The following is a 17,161-nucleotide window of genomic DNA, read 5'->3' on the forward strand; positions in this document are numbered from 1 at the left end:
GTACTTCTCTAATGGAATCAGTCACTTTGGAAGATGCTGGTGGGCCAATTCAATGGCAAAGCGTTTGGAGAGACAAACGAGTTTTACTTATTTTTGCATCTTTTTATTCTCCTACAGCCAAGCACAAAGTATACTCTTAGTAAACGTTTGCTGAAATGATGGACTGGGAGTAATCCTCAGGAAATTGCCAACCAGAGGCAAAAAAAAAAAAAAAAACACCCAAAAAAACCAAACCAAACCAAACAAAAAAAAAAATCCAAAGAAATGCTCTGGAGGCCAGTAATGTCAGAATAATGGCTCCACTTTAACAATCCCAAATTAACTAAAATAGTCCATTACCAACAATCCTAACTAAATATTGGGTTCTGTAAGGTGCTTTTTAAGAAGCCAACTGAATACTGATAGCCAAGTCGATTCTGTGAGAGAGGGCTGTCACATCATGAGCCCCTGAGGAAGAACTTCCCTCACAAACCTTGGGTGCCAAATCAGAACGAGACCCTCGAGCCCAGAGGTGTCCCCAAACTAAGGCAAAGCAGCAAGTCAGAACAAATTACAGGCCAAACGAGTAGGGATGCTGCACATTTGTTCTGAAACCTGATTGGCTGAAAGTGTTCCGCCTTCTAATTGGCGTTACCTATTGTATAAAGACTGATGAACACAACTGTTCAAATAACTGTTACAAATAGAGAATGTAAACTACTTCTTTGTACTTAATTATGAATTTGCAGTTCTCAGAAGGCTAATCTCTCACTTCTACGTGGCCCAACTAATATCAAAGTGTTGTACCCCTGTGCTTATGTATCACTGAACCACATTAAGCAAGGAAGTTTCAAGTAGGCAGCTTTACTGCTGGAGGTGGTTTCCTTGGGAGAGTTTTAGAAAGCTAATTTTAAAAATAAAGACAAATATGTTTATGGAATATCATTGATATGCAAAGTTTTCCATTAAGAAGCGACAGACAGTTGATATACACCTCATTAAAGATGAAACTGTCATTTTTAATGGCATAAACTTTAAAATATACCAAATCATCTGGAATCTGCTGCTCAGATTATGTTCTGAAGTGGGAAAGCATTTAGGCTAGTGGCGTTAAATTTGTTTTTGCAAGACTATTGTCTTTAATGAATCTATAGTGCTCTGCCATAATTGGATAATTTCTGAATAAATATAATTAGGAGGAACTTAGTGAAGCACTGGTGTACAAGTGAGGACAAATAAAATGTACCTCCTACAATGGCTGTGGCCTAGGCATTTTTTTCATGTTAAAAAATCATACACCTCTCATTTTCACAAAGAAAAAGACAAAGATACATTTTGTGAAGCCGAGAATATTCTTTGAAAGGAAACTTCACATTTTAACAATAAGTGAGAAATTACTTCTTGGTTCTTCTCTTTAAACTTTTGTATCATCCATTAAAGCTCTTTCTAATCACTTCTAATTAAAATGCATTCAACAAATTTCTTTAAACTTTGTTAAACAAATGAAAGTTTACTTTTTGTCCATATGGGATTTTTTGAAGCAATTAAGGAAGTTCTAAAGTGCCAACAGGGTATTTTCGTACATGCGCAATGGCTATCTCTTCTGCAGAGCTGTGTATTTTGCTTTCTCGTGGTTACAATATGCTGTGACAAACCCTAAGCCTTCTCAGTGTCTCTGCAGTTGCAACTCCTCCTTTTCCACAGTAATTGCTGGCTTCTCAAAGTGGTATCAGGTGGCAATTTTAAGCCAGGGGAAGGAAATCCTCAAAAAATTAGAAACTCTACCAAGTCCTAGGCATTTCAGTAAATTCAAGGTCAAGTAAAATTTAAATATGTCTGGGTTCGGTTCATCAGGATATCACCGTTTCAGAAAATTTCAAAAGAAGTACAATCAAATTAAAACCTCCAGGAAACAAAAACTTAGCCCAGTGGTCCTGGTACCATTCCCACTATGAAAAACAAAGTAGGCGACGGTCTCTCTCTTACCTAAGCAGCATACATCTGATCACTTGGCCATATTATGGAAACTGTTACTTCCATCACCAGCCATAAGAGTTCAGACGCCCCCGGTAGTTTTAATCTAAAAGCTCAGTCATCCTGTTCTTCCTGCTTTGTCAGCTTTTGTGGAGTTTTCCCCTTCTTCCCATTAGCAGAAATTTGGTTCACGCCGTTAAACAGTAGCACATTGTTTCCAAACTGCATTATCAAGGCTGAAACGCAATCTTCAGGTCCTGCAGCCATTCGTAAACCTCTTTAGCTTTGTTCTTGGGTAGAACATGCAATGTCTGCAGAGTCCCTTGACTGAATGACAGCCTCTGAATGCCATTGTTATGTACTCATACAGAGAGATGTACATAGAGGAACATACACAAATGGTGGACATAGCGGTTGTAATAATGCGCACTGCTGGCTATTTTCTTTAAAATGGGTTTAAGAATTTCCCCACAATTGAATATTAAGATAAGGAAATGTCATGTGCTTTTAGAATTCTATCATGGTTTGGACTACTCATAAAGTTGTCAAGCAAAGGAAGATTCATGAGGCAGTTACCTAAGGGCAGCAGTTCAGGGCATAAGCATGTTTCTAGCACTGGTCAAACATTTTGAAACCAAAACTGAAAGTGAAAAATTGTTCGTCAGAGGGGTTTCCAGTTATAGACTGAATTAAGATCTATTTAAGAACTCTTTTGGGATATGAAAATTCATGAGATCATCAGCCTCTCTGTATCAAGAGGTAGAGAAGGCAAGAGGGCACAGTAGATAAGAGAGGAGAGAGAGAAAGCGAGAGACTGACTCAAACCCAGAGGAAGCCAGCTGACTGCAGTGCAGCAAAAGCACAAGCACTATTCCAGACCAAAGGCATGCTGTCACCTGACCCCTCACATGGCGGAGGGGGGTGGGAAAAGGGAAGAGGGACACACAGGGCAAAAAAAGAACAAGGCACAAGACACTTACAGAGAAGCGCCCACATTTGAACGAACAAAAACCATCACACGCACCCACACATCAATAACCATAGGAACAACTATACCACCCGTGCATTAAATCACTCATGCATTTCCGCCATCAATTTCAGACCATGTGGAATCAGGATTTGGCAGTGTTTTTTTGTTGTTGTTTTGGGTTTTTTGTTTGTTTGTTTTTGCATTGCTCAACATGCACACATAACACAGGATTCTTCCTGTCCAGGCCTTTAAGGATGAGCTCCAAAAACACAAATACTCAAGATCCTTATTCAAAGTAGATCCCTTGTGTCAGCCTAATCTAAAAAAAAATCTCATTCTTACACTCACATTTATCTTTACCATCAGTTAGATCCTTAAAAACACTTTGTGGCTGATTGTTCTTTGCTTTTCTTTTTGGAGAAAATCCATTTGATTTTGAGTCATGCCCATGCACTTCTAACCTTCCAATACATGCTTATTCCAATCAGAGATATTGGTAAGAACAAAGGTCAACATACATAAACAACTAGTATAAACTTCATACATACTCTAGCAACACAAGCTTGAATAAAATATTTTAATGAGTCTTCAAAGGGAAATCTTTAACAGTTTCTTTTCTTTTGTATGAAAGGAAAGAGTAATATGGGAGGAAATATACTATGACAACTTTTAAGAACAGTGAGATGGTTATAGCTGGCTGACCTAATGTCTTGTCATTTAAGTTGCTAAGTTATCAAGCCACTTAACATTTTTTTTCTAGACCCAGATCACCATAAGGGACATCTCAAGGTTATCATTAAATGAATGTAAGTCAAATGGTTGCTGTTCTGAAGAAGCTGGATTTTTAGCCACAGTGCACTAGAATAAAATCAGTTCTATACTGTCATTTCATGGAAATCTGATCACCTTCTTTATCATTTCTACCATGTTCTATTACCTTTCTATCCTGACAACTGACCTGGAAGATTTCTCCTTTCCATCAAGTAAAATCTTAGATATTACTTTGGTTTTCATTAGAGCTTTCTGCTAAAGGCCAGAGAGTGCTGTTCAAAATAGTGGTGAGAGCCCTTTGTGAAGATGCTATGAGAATTTTGGACAAGTTGAAGAATGTATTTATAAATGCATTATACAGGGATCAGCTTGGATTATCTATCACTTCTCTATTCCTCTGCTGTTAAGGAGTCCAATTTAAAGTATGAAAGAAATGTAGGATACAGTAAGACTGTTCTTCCTGCTTTTGCCCCCAAATTTTCATGCCCTTTAATAATATCCTACTAAAGTATCACTGGTTTGAATGTTGTGTTCAAACTGCTAAGACTGTAGTTGCTTCTCACAGTACATAAACATCTGTTTCCTGTCACAGGAATACTATCAGGTCCTACTCCATGCATCACTTCATCATACTACACGAGAGAGAGAGAGAGAGAGAGAGAGATCATGTTCCCCTTCTCTTTCTTCAAAGAGAAAGACCTAATTAAAATAGTATTCTAAGTCAGATATGGTGGCACATGCTTATAATTCCAGTACTCTGGGAGGCTGAGGCAAGAGGATCCCAAATTTGAGTCCAGCAGGGCATTTGCAATTCACTAAGACCCTGCCTCAAAATTAAAAAAAAAAAAGAATTAGGGGTGTACCTTAGTGCAAAGGCCTTGGTTCAATCCCTAATATTGGGGAAAAAAGGTACCTTAAAATCTGGATCAGTCTCCAAGTCCAGTTGTTATTTTTTCAGGCCAGGGAACATATTTCCCACTTTGAATACCCTGTCTAGTCCTTTAAGGGTAAAGTCAGCTCCAAAAACATAAGTATTTGAACTTTACTGAAGGGGCAAGAAAATAAAACTCTGAAGCTTTAGGATATAAATGATGAATCTTCAAAGTGTCATAGAACTCAGGAATCTTATGGTTTATCCTTGACCCTGTAGTTCTTTATAGGAAGCTCAGAACTTAAAAGTATCTTAAAAAGAATAGAACAAAATCTCTTGAACTACATTAAAATAACCTTAAAGTTCCGAGAATAATCGATAGGAGTCAGGAGGTACTCAATTAATGATGAAACACACAAATAACTAAGCTTAATGGAGCGCAGTGTCTGAGACATAGTAAGTACTATGGGGCATTACCTTAGAAAGTGGATGTTTTATACCTAATTGATTTCTCATGATTGTCAGTGTACCTGTTCCCTTTAACTTTTTTTCTTTCCCTTTCTTCCTCTTTCTTTTGTTTGGTGTGTTACTGAGAGTTGAACCCAGTCCCTCTGCATTAACAGAAGGGCAGAGTGAAGTGGGGCTGGGGTGGGAGGGACCTATGACTCCATTTCTAAGTTTGTTTTGCTTTTTCAGAATTTCCCACTGCAAAGTCCAAACACAGGGACAATCTGCCAACACTGACCAAGGCCTGAGCTTTAAAGACAGCTCACAGGGGTTTTGCCTAGAGATTTCCAACTGGTTAGTTAGCAAAGGTAGGTCTCTTTAAGGAAGTCTATCTGGGCTACCAGACATTATTCTAAAAGTTGAATTAATACTTCAGGGTTGGCTGATCACCTCTTGTCATTTAAATGATAAATTTCCACTCTGCACAACATGCACAGTGATTGAAGTAGGCCCTTTACCAAATGATTCCCTTGGATTCAATTATTAAAATTCAGCCCATTTTAAACTAACATATCTTTCTCTAAGCACAATCTTTCTAGGGTTAGATTTGAGCTAAGTAATATGCAGATGAAACATGATTCTCATTTTTTGATTAGAAAGATAGAGAAAAGTTAATAGACTTATTCCAATCCAGTAAGTCTTTGGTGAGATAGGGAAAAACATGTTCCCATCTGAGCTTTATTTATTTAGTTATTTTGGTTAAAAACAAAACCATCTTTTAAAATTTTGCCAACAAGGGACTCACACATCAATGACTTTTTAACAGTCGCAGTTAATGCTATTCAAATCGATGCATTCTTGGTTGGAGAAGTTTCCTGACAAATTTAAGCATAAACTTAGAGATTAAGACTGCATAGGTGAGGGGTGGGGCACATAATTAAAGTCATCATCTTCTCGAAGACCACTGACCTCCTCATCGTCTCATGAATGTAAACAGGCATCTTCCTCCTTGACTTTTCAGTCTCATCCCTGATCTTCAACTTCTGTTCCTAAGTGAAGCCAATGACTCCCTTTTAAAATTTCCCTGGGACTATAGTCCACACATAAAGAAAGCAACTGGGACTTTAATTCAGACGTTAAGCTTTTTAAGAAAATATCAGAATTTTTCCTAGTCTCCTGTATTTCCAGATTTGGCAGAGTTTTATTAACAAGGAGGATATGTACAACTAAACTGTTATGCCGGCCAGGCAGCGAGGAGTGGGCCTCATCTCAAGCTGCAACCACTGGCTTCTGAACTCACAACCAAAATGACAAGACTAGAAAACCTTTCAAGCCTTTAGAAATTATAGTATATTTATGAGCTCAGTCTACTTGAAACGTGATTTCCCTTGAAGACTACATTTCTCTTTTTCCCAGGCTTGCCTTGCCTCTCAGCAGTGCTGAGAAAGTAGATAAACAGTAATGTGATACCAACCGTGAACTGCTGGTTCTGTCGTCGCCGTTGTGTCTACAGACAGGAACAGAGGATTGGAGGAAGGGAAGAAACAGGAGGAACGGCATGCAAAAAAAGGGAAAATGGAAAAAAATGGAACAGATAATATATGAGCAAGCTTTCAAAGAACATCGCGTGACAAGCAGTAATAAATGAAAAGCAAAAAGCATTTGAAGTGAGTTGCACTGTTTTAAGACATGCCTTGAGCCCAAAGCTGCGAGCCAGTGAGGAAAACAGTAAATTTTTTGGTTCTGGGGGTCTTGCCAGGACACGTATATTTGCTAGTCAATAGTCAGGGGAACATGCAAAGTGATGAGAAACACCAGTGCAAACTCAGTGGCTGGGAGATGGCTCTTAACGCATCAAGGCTCAGGACTGTGACAGAAAAGCTCAGTCGGAAGGCTGGTTAAACAACGGATTCATACATTCAAACATTGCCTTTGTTTTAACCCAATCCACCCGCCACTTGGCCTTCTCCACTGCCAATTAGGCATCACTGAATCAATAGTGCTTCCAGGATCCTTTTACTGCTTATGCTCAGATGCCTGTAGATGAATATGCAACACACAGGTTCAGGTTTTCCATCCACTGTATTATTTTAGCAGAGTGTAGCTGGAAAGTTCAATTATCTGGGAGGCCATTAGAATGAACATCTTCAGGTTTTCACAGATTAGTTTCCACACACACACACACACACACACACACACACACACACACACAAACATCCATTCATTCCTCATTCTGTAGCTCTTAATTGTATGTTACAATCTAAGAGCAGAGGCTTTCTGTGAAAACACATAAACCCACACAAACTGTCAAATGCTACTTCTAATTATGGGACATCCCAAAAATGTAGCCAGTCATCCTCTTCTCACAATTTAGAACCACATTCACTGGTGTGAGTGGCCAGAAGTAATCCCCTCGTGGCTGGATTAGAAGATGGAGCAGTCATTTACTTATTTAATTTTCACTGCTGGATGCACTTGCTGGGGATGAAAATATGGCTCGTCTCTTTCTTCTATTTCTGACACTGTTCAAATTTCCTTTCGTCTACCAGGCTTTTCAATCCAGCCTGCTGTACTCACTTCTCTTTACAGGAAATTGCTCCAAACAGCTCAAGGAATTGTCTCTTTATTTTTGGCTAAAGAAGAGGTGGGATAAATATCTAACAAAATGCATGAAGACATTTTGTTTTCCCCTGGAGTTATTTTAATACTGCTCTTGGCGCCAACTTCATTCCCAAGTCAACACATCTGGCCATGCTTTCATTCACTTTCATTTTTACTGCTCTTAAGCATCTTCCCTCTTCCAGCCAGAAGGTCTGGTAACAGTAAGACATGAGGCAGTCATCTCTAATTGAAAGGTGGTAGGCAAAGTGGTGTTGGGGGTTAAAACTGTGTGTGGTTCCCTGGCATTTTTATTATTGTTTTAATGTAGATATTTAGTTGGTGATTGTTTTCATGAGTTCTGGAGACTTCTAAAGACTTTTGGACTTGACACAGGCAATGTTTAAATGCACTGGAACTTCAAATGTAATTTTTTTCCTGGCCGAGTGCAGATGTCCAATGAGCCTAGAGCTTCTGATTTTATTAACATGACACATGAATTCACACCAGCATTTCCCTTCAGTTGGCATGCTTTCCTCTGCATCCTAGACTTAGAGCCCTGCTAAGGAGCCAGGATAACCAGAAGTCTGAGAAGCCAATGCAGCTCAATATAACTGACAGCTGAATTTCTTAAGAATACATAATGGAAAGAAAAACATAAAATACACCATATAAGAACACAATACTTACAAATCAAGTCTGTGTGCATAAAATAGCAGTAAGACACAATACAGGAAACTGTACAATTGAAACAACATTCTATACCAGGTTTTTCAGATACTCATGACAAGTTCTGATATGTCTCCTTAACTGAAACATCTAAGTGCAGCATTAGTTTGAGGCATTTTAAATTTGAAGGGCAAGATCAAATGCACATTTGTACAGAAACAGTTCTATGAACCTTAATACATTTTATGGGTAGGTACTGGCTCCTTTCCAAAATTAAAAAAAAAAAAAGCAGCAAATGCTTAGGCTCATTATTTCTGTGGCAGCACTTCTAGTATATTTTACTTTCACCAAGTAAATTAGTATAAAACAAAAGAAGAATGGTGGAATAAAACCTCAGGGTTAGATTCTTTAAACATAATATCTGAGCATTAACCAAGGACTCCAATTTACTGTCTTCCTGCATCACAACATTATATCAGCTTTATGACAAAATTAAACCGAGTGAAGCTGGGCATCAACTCTTAAGTGGGTACTAGAAATAAATGGAGGCAAGTTCATAGTGCATCCTGTTTCTCCACTCTGGAGATAGGAAATCCATCAACTGCACCCACAAGAAGCAGAAAAAAAGAAAGACATTTAGAAGGAATAACACGTTCTAAAACAGTTATGAAAACACAGGTTCAAGTCACACAGCACAGTTATTGTAGCTGGGGAAGGCAAACCCATGAGCAGCAATGGATGAGAGACTGCAACGGAGACACAGTGGGCTACAGAGTTTAGACCGAGACTGGGGTATATTGGGAGAGCCACTGACTCAGTGTCTTTTAAAGCACCTGGTATGCTACCTGAACAGAGGCTATTTCAAGGAAAGAATTAAGGAAAAGTTATTTTGAAATGACTTTGCGCTCCCCGTAGGAGAGCACTATGACAGACTCTCATTCGCCTCCGTAATTACATTATGACTTCATGCAGAAACCACAGACACCCGGGCTCCAAAGTGAGTGCAGCTCATGAAGTAGGATTTATTAGAGTGTCTTAATCAGAAGCTGAAGCAATGTGCAAGCCTAGCCCTCTAAGTCAAGCTGTGAGGTCACCATACTGTCTGAGAATATCCTGAGTGGGTAGGTGAAATGCAAAAAAAAATTTCCAGTGTAAGTTATAAATGCTGTAATCAGCTTGAAAAATGAAGAGTGTCTAATTGCGCCAACAAAGGCTTTTTTAAACCTAATTTTGCTGCTTTCTTAAAAAAAAATAATCTTTGAGGTAGGCCTGTAAGAAAAATAGGTCACAAAAAGTTGAGCTGGATTTGTGGAAGTATTGGGTTATGAAACTAAAAAGGCCTAGCTGAGCTATTATGTCTGTTTTACTCTTAATTATAATAAGGACAAATTCATTGCACATTTACTTTATATGGTCAATAGCAGCAACAACAACAACAACAAAAACACTGTTCTTGCAAAGCCAGTAAGTGTGTAGGGTCTCAGAAGTTACTTTATAGCTGTTTTATGAGTACAATTACACAAGAAATCCATGGAAGGATCCTGTACTGTTATTGGAAAGATGTACATTTCACTAAATACTGACTTCTCAGTCTCAGCCCTCCAGTTTACACCACCCTATCTTTAATAAAGGAAACACCACATATATCTCATGTGGTAGCGTAGGATATTACAAAATGGAGAACAGAAAAAAAGTTCTGACGTGTGAGATCAGAGATACTGGTCATTTAACCAACTAGCAAAAAATAAAAAATAAATTACTGCAAGAGAGGCAGCTGGGCAATATTCAGTTGAAACAGTCATGTGTAAGCTCCACTGTGGCACATTCTAATCCTTTCATATGGATTCTCTCCAACTTAGAATTGTTCACTGAGTGTGACAGACTGGGGGTTTAAAACTAATCCATAAATTAGTCTGTGGTCTCAAACACAACGGGTGCCATAAATGAAAATGAAAATCCTAGAACAAAATTAAATTCACAATCTTAAACACTTTCTCTTTCCCCATTGATCTGAGGTGCTACTGCTTTACAATACACAGATTTGCTGCACGGCTATGTTTTGGGGTGTGTGAGAGCAGGGTCTACATTTAAAAACGCGCAGTGGAATAGCCCAGAGAACCGCAGTGGAATAGCCCAGAGAACCCAATCTACTCAGAAGCAGAGCTTAATTGTTAAGAATTTAAATTCTCCCATTCTGATTGCCATAAGCTTAAATGAAAGCATACTAAGCAGTCCAGACATATTTTAATACACTTTCTCCCAGTTTATTTTCTTAACTAAAGTCAATAAGGAGCCAACGGGTTTTCTTAATTGAATTCCCCTTCAGTCTGTGTTATGGAGGTACATTAAATCTAGACACCAGGGCAGGTAAGGAATTCCCCTGACAATTTCATTTCATAGTTGTGCTGCATTGGCCAATATATATTAAATATAGGTGACTTTCTTTCTTTTAACTTACTTGAAATGTACTGAAAGCAAAAATAAGTATTGGAAATTAAACACCGAAATTTGTTTTCTTCTGGTTTCCTGATTTTCATCTATCTTTTGTTTTAATTAAACTCCCATTTCTTAGGGATGAGAGAAGTAGATGGGAAGAGAACTAAAGCTAGAAGGCCCAAACAGTGGAGCCATAATAAAGCAGTCTTACTTTTTAATGTCATCTCCTCTTTGAGTGAAGAAATTGTGTGCCACAGAACAGCAGGAAGGGGAGTTGATTTTTTTTTTCATTTTTTTGTTAAGCAATTTCAAGTTTTTGTTAAAAGCTTCTTCAGAATTGTTCTCTCTGTGCTGCTGTGCCCCTGAGATCTTTTCATTTGCAAACCAGATGTTCTGCGGAAATAATAGGAATCTGTATAGTGGTTTCACTTAACAAGGAAAACAATTCCTGTATCTTGGTGGATATGAATGCTGGGTGGGATGGAAAGGGGGAAGTCATGGGCCAGGGAAGGAAAATGAAGAGTGTTGCAAGGGTGGGTATGCTAGGGAGAGGAAAGAGAGCTCTGTAAAGCCAGCTAATGACCATCTTGTCTTAAGATACTGGAGGGCCTGACCTTTCCTGCCATGTCCTTTACCACCCACTACCAAGACAGCTCACTTTCTAGTCCTGAGAAGCTTCAATTTAAATTTTAAAATTTGCACTGTTGATAGACCTTTAGTATGAAAGTATATCATGTCTCAGGATTATTTTTAAAATATAGAGTACACAATTATAAAAATTATGATAGGATTAGAAAAAAAAAATCTCATCTCACTTCCCGTCTCTTATCCATTTAAAAAAATGTGGCAGTCAGGCATGGTGATCAACACCTGGGATTCTAGAAATCTCATAGGTTGAGGCAGGAGGATCACAAGTTTGAGCCCAGCTTGGGTAACTCTGTAAGCCCTTGTCTCAAAATAAATAAAGGTCTGGGGATGTAGCTCATTGCAAACACCTGGGGTTCAATCCTAGAATCACACAAAACAAAACAAAACAAAACACATCACAAAAATGTGGAACGTGATGAGTTTTAACACATGCAGAATTCTAATTTCTTTTATTCCTCCCTAAACCAATATAAATAAAAAACTGGTTGGTTATAGTGCTATTTGTAACAGGTAACATCTATTTGCTATTTGTAACATCATTACCAAATAAAAATGCAGACAGGACAGTATGAGGAAAATGGGCATGCACTTCCTGGGGTTAAAAACTTGGAAAGGTGGTTCATCATTCAGAAGGTGGCTCATGAGTGCTTACTAGTATTGTAATAATATTCTTGTCACCATGCAAACTGACATAACAGTAAGTATTCAATACATAATGAATGAAATATAGACTTAATGGAGTAGATGCCAACTTCAGAAAAAAGGCAATCTAATAAACATTCTAGGATGAAAGATGCATATTTCCTAGCAACAAAGGCTTAATATATGTCTGGAACATAAATACACAGAAAATACAAACACAAAGATAGATGCTTAATGTTGGGTCTTCATGCTTCATTTCTAAATGCCACCCTCTCTCTTATCTACAATATACCCATTCTTGACAGCAAAGACCAAAGTCCGCTTCTCCTATGATGCTGTCCTTAGTCTTCTATGGCACCTGCTGCCAGTGCCACTGAATTATTCAAATTGCAGTTTCTCCTACTGTATTCCAAGGTATATAATTTCTTCTCTTAATCATATATTAAGGGTTTCAAGGAGCCCAAAAGCAGACCAGTTCATATTCCTTGTACCATGCAAATAACAATAACACAAAGTAGCAACTACTAAGCTAAGACCCTGGTGAAGAGAGAGCTCTCCGTAGAGCAAAGCTCTCTATAATCTGGATGATCGTGTCACAGGTTCAGGATCAACTACAGGTGTACTTCTTTCCTCTGTAGCCAAGAACTACAAAAATGTGCCATGGGGTTGAGTTTTCTCACTTAGCATATTCTACAAATACTCATAGCCACTTTCTGTATTTATATGATTTCATGAACATTAACATGAAACAAGCTTATGATACAAGGCTGTGAAAGCCAAAATAATAACATGGGCCCGGGGAGTAAGAATCATTTTCTCCAAGGTATATTGGCTTTTGAGTACTTTGACACCAATAAGAAAAACCTTGCTATTTTCTTTTTTAAGAAACACAAAATATTTAACTGAATATGTACTTTTAAAAAGAGAAAAACTCATTTAGAAATGACCTACTTCATTCTTGAAAAAGGACTTTTTTAATGTGTTTCAGAATCTGGCCCTATAGCTATTCATTTTTTATTCTAAGGTGATTTTAATTTTTTAATTTATGGCAGTCACACATACAGTGTGACCTACAGATTGAACTCCTCTTGGCCAGAATTTTATTTTTAAGATGCGTAGGGTGTTTAATACTGAGTGCTAAGTCCTTCCTATGGAACTCCTCATCAAGTATCTAATTAAAGAGGTAGCCAGGCAGGAACAAAACAATATCCAAATAAACAAAGGAGGGAAACACAAAATGTTTTCCTAAAATGATTATGAGAAAAAACTTGACCCAACTCAGAGAGAGAGATAGACAAGAGAAACAGAGACCGAGAGACAGACAAGCAGGGAGAGAGAGACAGAAAGAGAGACAGAAAGAGAAAAACAGAAAGAGAGAGACAGACAGACTAAAGCTATCATCAAGCTTAAACTACTCAGAGAGAGAGATAGACAAGAGAAACAGAGACCGAGAGACAGACAAGCAGGGAGAGAGAGAGAGACAGAAAGACAGAGACAGAAAGAGAAAAACAGAAAGAGAGAGACAGACTGACAGACTAAAGCTATCATCAAGCTTAAATGAGGTAATTTTATGTACATCTAATATATAAAGTCAATTAAGTAGGAAGAAAGTTGCAAACAAAATTTAAATCATGCAGTATGCTCTCCCATATTACAGTACATATCTTCATGAATGGAACTACATACAAATTGACTTGATTTAAAAAGAAAAAGGTGGGAGCTTCCAAAAACAACAGTAAAACAGAAACCTATGGTCAGAACATCACTGTACACAAAAGAGAACAGAGACACTAATGGATCTCATGGTGAATCACAATGAAGCTCTGAATGGGTCCTGATCCAATCCTATTCCTCAAATTAATTTTTTTATTTGCAAAGAGATTCTAATGAGGTTAATGGCTTCCTAGTTGTAAGCCACAACTATGTTAATATGGCAAATTTCCACTGAGTATTCCTTTCAGTATTCTACATGCTGCAAAGATTTCTCCCTGGATAGGGGTACCTTTAGACATGTACCTTCACACAGAGGTCACCAGACTGGCTCCAGGCAGGGACAGGAGGCAGAGTGTACTTTGATCCTCCCACCTATGATACCCATGGTTTGGGGTGGGCAAAATAAAGGTGGATGTGGCTTACAATTCCTCCCTTCCAAGTGGGTCTAGGATGAAGCTTTAACACATTTTGAGGGAGTCAGGTGACTTGGAACAGAATGACAGTCTGCCTTCCTAACAAGGGGAACAATTTGATTATACCGGTTATAGAAGACAAAAGATAACACTGGAACACTTCCTTTCAGAGAAATCAGAAATCAACTATGACCTTTTGAGTTTAAAAATATTTTTCTATTGCATTTGTACATTTTTCTGGAAATGAAACTCTGACCTGGGGAATGGGTTTCAGTTATTGCATTTGACTGGGAGAAAAGAAATAGATAACTGTGGGCTTTATTTATTTTTTTTTTTTTAAGGCTCCAGCTTTATGTTACTGTCACTGGATTTGGCTGTTGAAGCTTTTAAGGCTAATGGTGACTGTAATGTACCAAACCAAGCAAGAGAGGAGCGGAAATTAATTTAGTTATCCATTTGTCAGGATTCAGCCGGGAAGATTTTTTGGGAACCAATCTAAATCTAGGGGATGACCTGGACCTTTCAAATGGGACACAGAATCATTCAGCTCCATAACCTTTAATCTGTTTGGAGAAAGGAGCAAATGTTAAACTCTACAAGTGTACTTTCTGGGCAAGATAAATATATATAAGACTGCTTGTTAAGATACAGTAAGCCTGCAAGATCATATCCATTAAGTCAACGGATTCCACAATGTTGTCTTAGTAGCAATTTCAATTTAACTACTCTTGGGTGTGCCAGTGAGGAATCTGGCCATTCATTACCACAAATGCATTTGGTGTGCAGAGAGAATTCAACTGCTAACATCAAGAGGCTAAAGTGCATCTATGAGATCATCTTATATTACCTTGAGCCGAGGCCAGCAGCAGAGTGACAGATGCAAAGATAAGTTCCTATTAAAGGTACCTTTGATGCAGACAGAACTACACCATTGTTTATTTCAAAATTTCCTCTCAAATGGAGTCTCTGTAGTTGGAACTGTGATAACAGTGAGTTGTAGATGCTTGAGGACCCAAGATTACCTTTCGTCTGGAGTGAAGGATTAAGAGCTGTGAACTGAAGCGACTCTGCTGACTTGCTGAGATTGATTAGGAAGGGGCAGAAGTTCAGGGAACTTTAAAGGTCTTAAAAACAAAAGCCTATGTTAGTGAGAAGGGCAGCCACAAGTGAAAGGTGTTGTTCTATAGTAAAGAGAAATGTACTTATACTCAAGAGTGAATAAGGCCTTGACCACTTTAAAAATGTAAACCTGGACACCTAGACGAAACCATCTAGTGTGTAAAATAATAAAGGCTGGGTCACACATGGGCAGTTCCTGCCAAGACAGACTGCTGGTCTATTTCAAGGGCTGACATATGCAGGGCAGGGGAGAATGAGGTGATATCACGGACAGGAACTTCCACAGGAAACTATACTCAACTTGGTAATGAGAGCATAAGGAAGTGTACCAACTAGGCAAGAGATAAGGAAGTATAATAGGTGAAGACCCAGTTCTCAGTGCAAAGCTGACAGCACGGTTGCTCTGGAAGTCTCGGTAAGGAAGAAGCATCTTTGGTATGTCAGGGAAAATAGAGGGAATTCCATTTATTTGTGCCAACAAACTCAGTTCACTCAAGAAGCAGAAAGACCTAACAAATAATTAAAGCAGAGACACATACAGACTAGAATTAGGAAGTGAATTATAGGATGGAGCTGATTTTAGAGTGAGACACAGAAAAACCAACTGATGAATTTTCAAAAGTTTTAAAATTCAGGGTAGACTCAAATGATTATGTAGCCAATATTTAGAAAAATCCTCAAGAGTGTCTTTTTAAGGATTCTTTTCCTTTTCCCTAGTGTAATAGTTTGAAAAGTGAAAAAACTCCATTTAGACAATCACAGTTTCATCCACTGATGAGGTCTCTTTTCACTGAACACCTGGAATTTTGTCAACTCCATTGCACCAACATTTGTATAGAAAATGATCTCTGAAAACTCAGTGTGACCCTAAAGGCAATATGTTAAGGGAGCTGCCACACTGTGAGGGCTAAAGAGGAGTGGAGCATGAAGAGTGATGCATGAGATAGTTGTGAGCACAAAGACGTCCAATGATGACGGAACACTAGGACACGTGGTTCAGAGAGACTGTGCAGTCTGGCCAGACACCAGATTGAAATAGACAAGATACTTTTCTTTCAAGAAATTTTTCCTTTCCCACACAGAATAATTAGGTCTACATGTTGCCATGGAGGGTTCCTGTGAACAGCAGCTGGGGAAGGTCTTCGCTAAGGAAATCCTACATGCCATGGTGCAGTCACAGGCTGCCCTACCTTGGTAGGCAGAAGAAACCCACAGCTCCCAGATAAGCAACGTCAAGCACTATGAGAGCCACTGGATACCAGGAAGAGTAGGGAGGGCATATTATCCACCTTAGGGATTGTCAAAAATGAGACACAGCCGGGGATTTAGCTCAGTGGTTCGGTGGCCTGCCTTGCAAGCGCAAGGACCGGAGTTCAATCACTGGTACCAAAAAAAAAAAAAAATAAAGGACACAGTGAAACTCATTTTGAATAAGAGGTCAAGACAGCGCAAAAACATAAAGTCACAAGGTTAGAACCAGTGTGGCCACCTTGTCCACCTCCACATGTACTTGAGGGCAGGAAAGTCACCTAATGCTCAGCATGGAAAAGACAGTGACTACCTGTGATCTCCTGTGACTGCCAGGGCCACAGAAATGGGCAGAAACACTGTTATTAGGTGCTCTCCCAAGCAGGGAGGTTAATTACACACGTAAGTGCATGGCCCAAGTAGGCGAGTGAAAGTTAGATGTGTGAATTTTCTTCATGTGGATTAAGAGGAAATTAAGACAAAGGCATGATCCAAAGCCACTATACTTACCATTTTATCATCTGTGGCTAACAAAGAAGCTATCGGCGTATTCTCTAGTAGGCAGGCTGCCATTTTCCTAGGGTTTTGCTTTGGACAGTGATGCTTAAAAGCATTTCCTTATGCATAGGCTGTAAAATAGCTGATCTACTTTTTTTTTTTTTT

The 17,161-nt window shown here is 38.7% G+C and overlaps 1 protein-coding gene across 8 annotated transcripts in view; it reads right to left on the reverse strand.

Moving 5' to 3' along the window:
• The window catches only part of Cadm1 (cell adhesion molecule 1), a 331,083-nt gene that overhangs the window by 26,767 nt on the left and 287,155 nt on the right, over positions 1 to 17,161 (reverse strand). For all 8 annotated transcript variants that reach the window (XM_033764354.1, XM_033764352.1, XM_033764350.1 and 5 more), the window contains one exon: positions 6,487 to 6,519. In XM_033764354.1, the coding sequence (XP_033620245.1) occupies positions 6,487 to 6,519 (33 nt within the window). The remainder of the gene's footprint in view (positions 1 to 6,486; positions 6,520 to 17,161) is intronic.

Source organism: Fukomys damarensis, unplaced genomic scaffold (genome assembly GCF_012274545.1).
Source record: "Fukomys damarensis isolate Sample0158 unplaced genomic scaffold, DMR_v1.0_HiC HiC_scaffold_16, whole genome shotgun sequence".
Taxonomy (NCBI): Eukaryota; Metazoa; Chordata; class Mammalia; order Rodentia; family Bathyergidae; genus Fukomys; species Fukomys damarensis.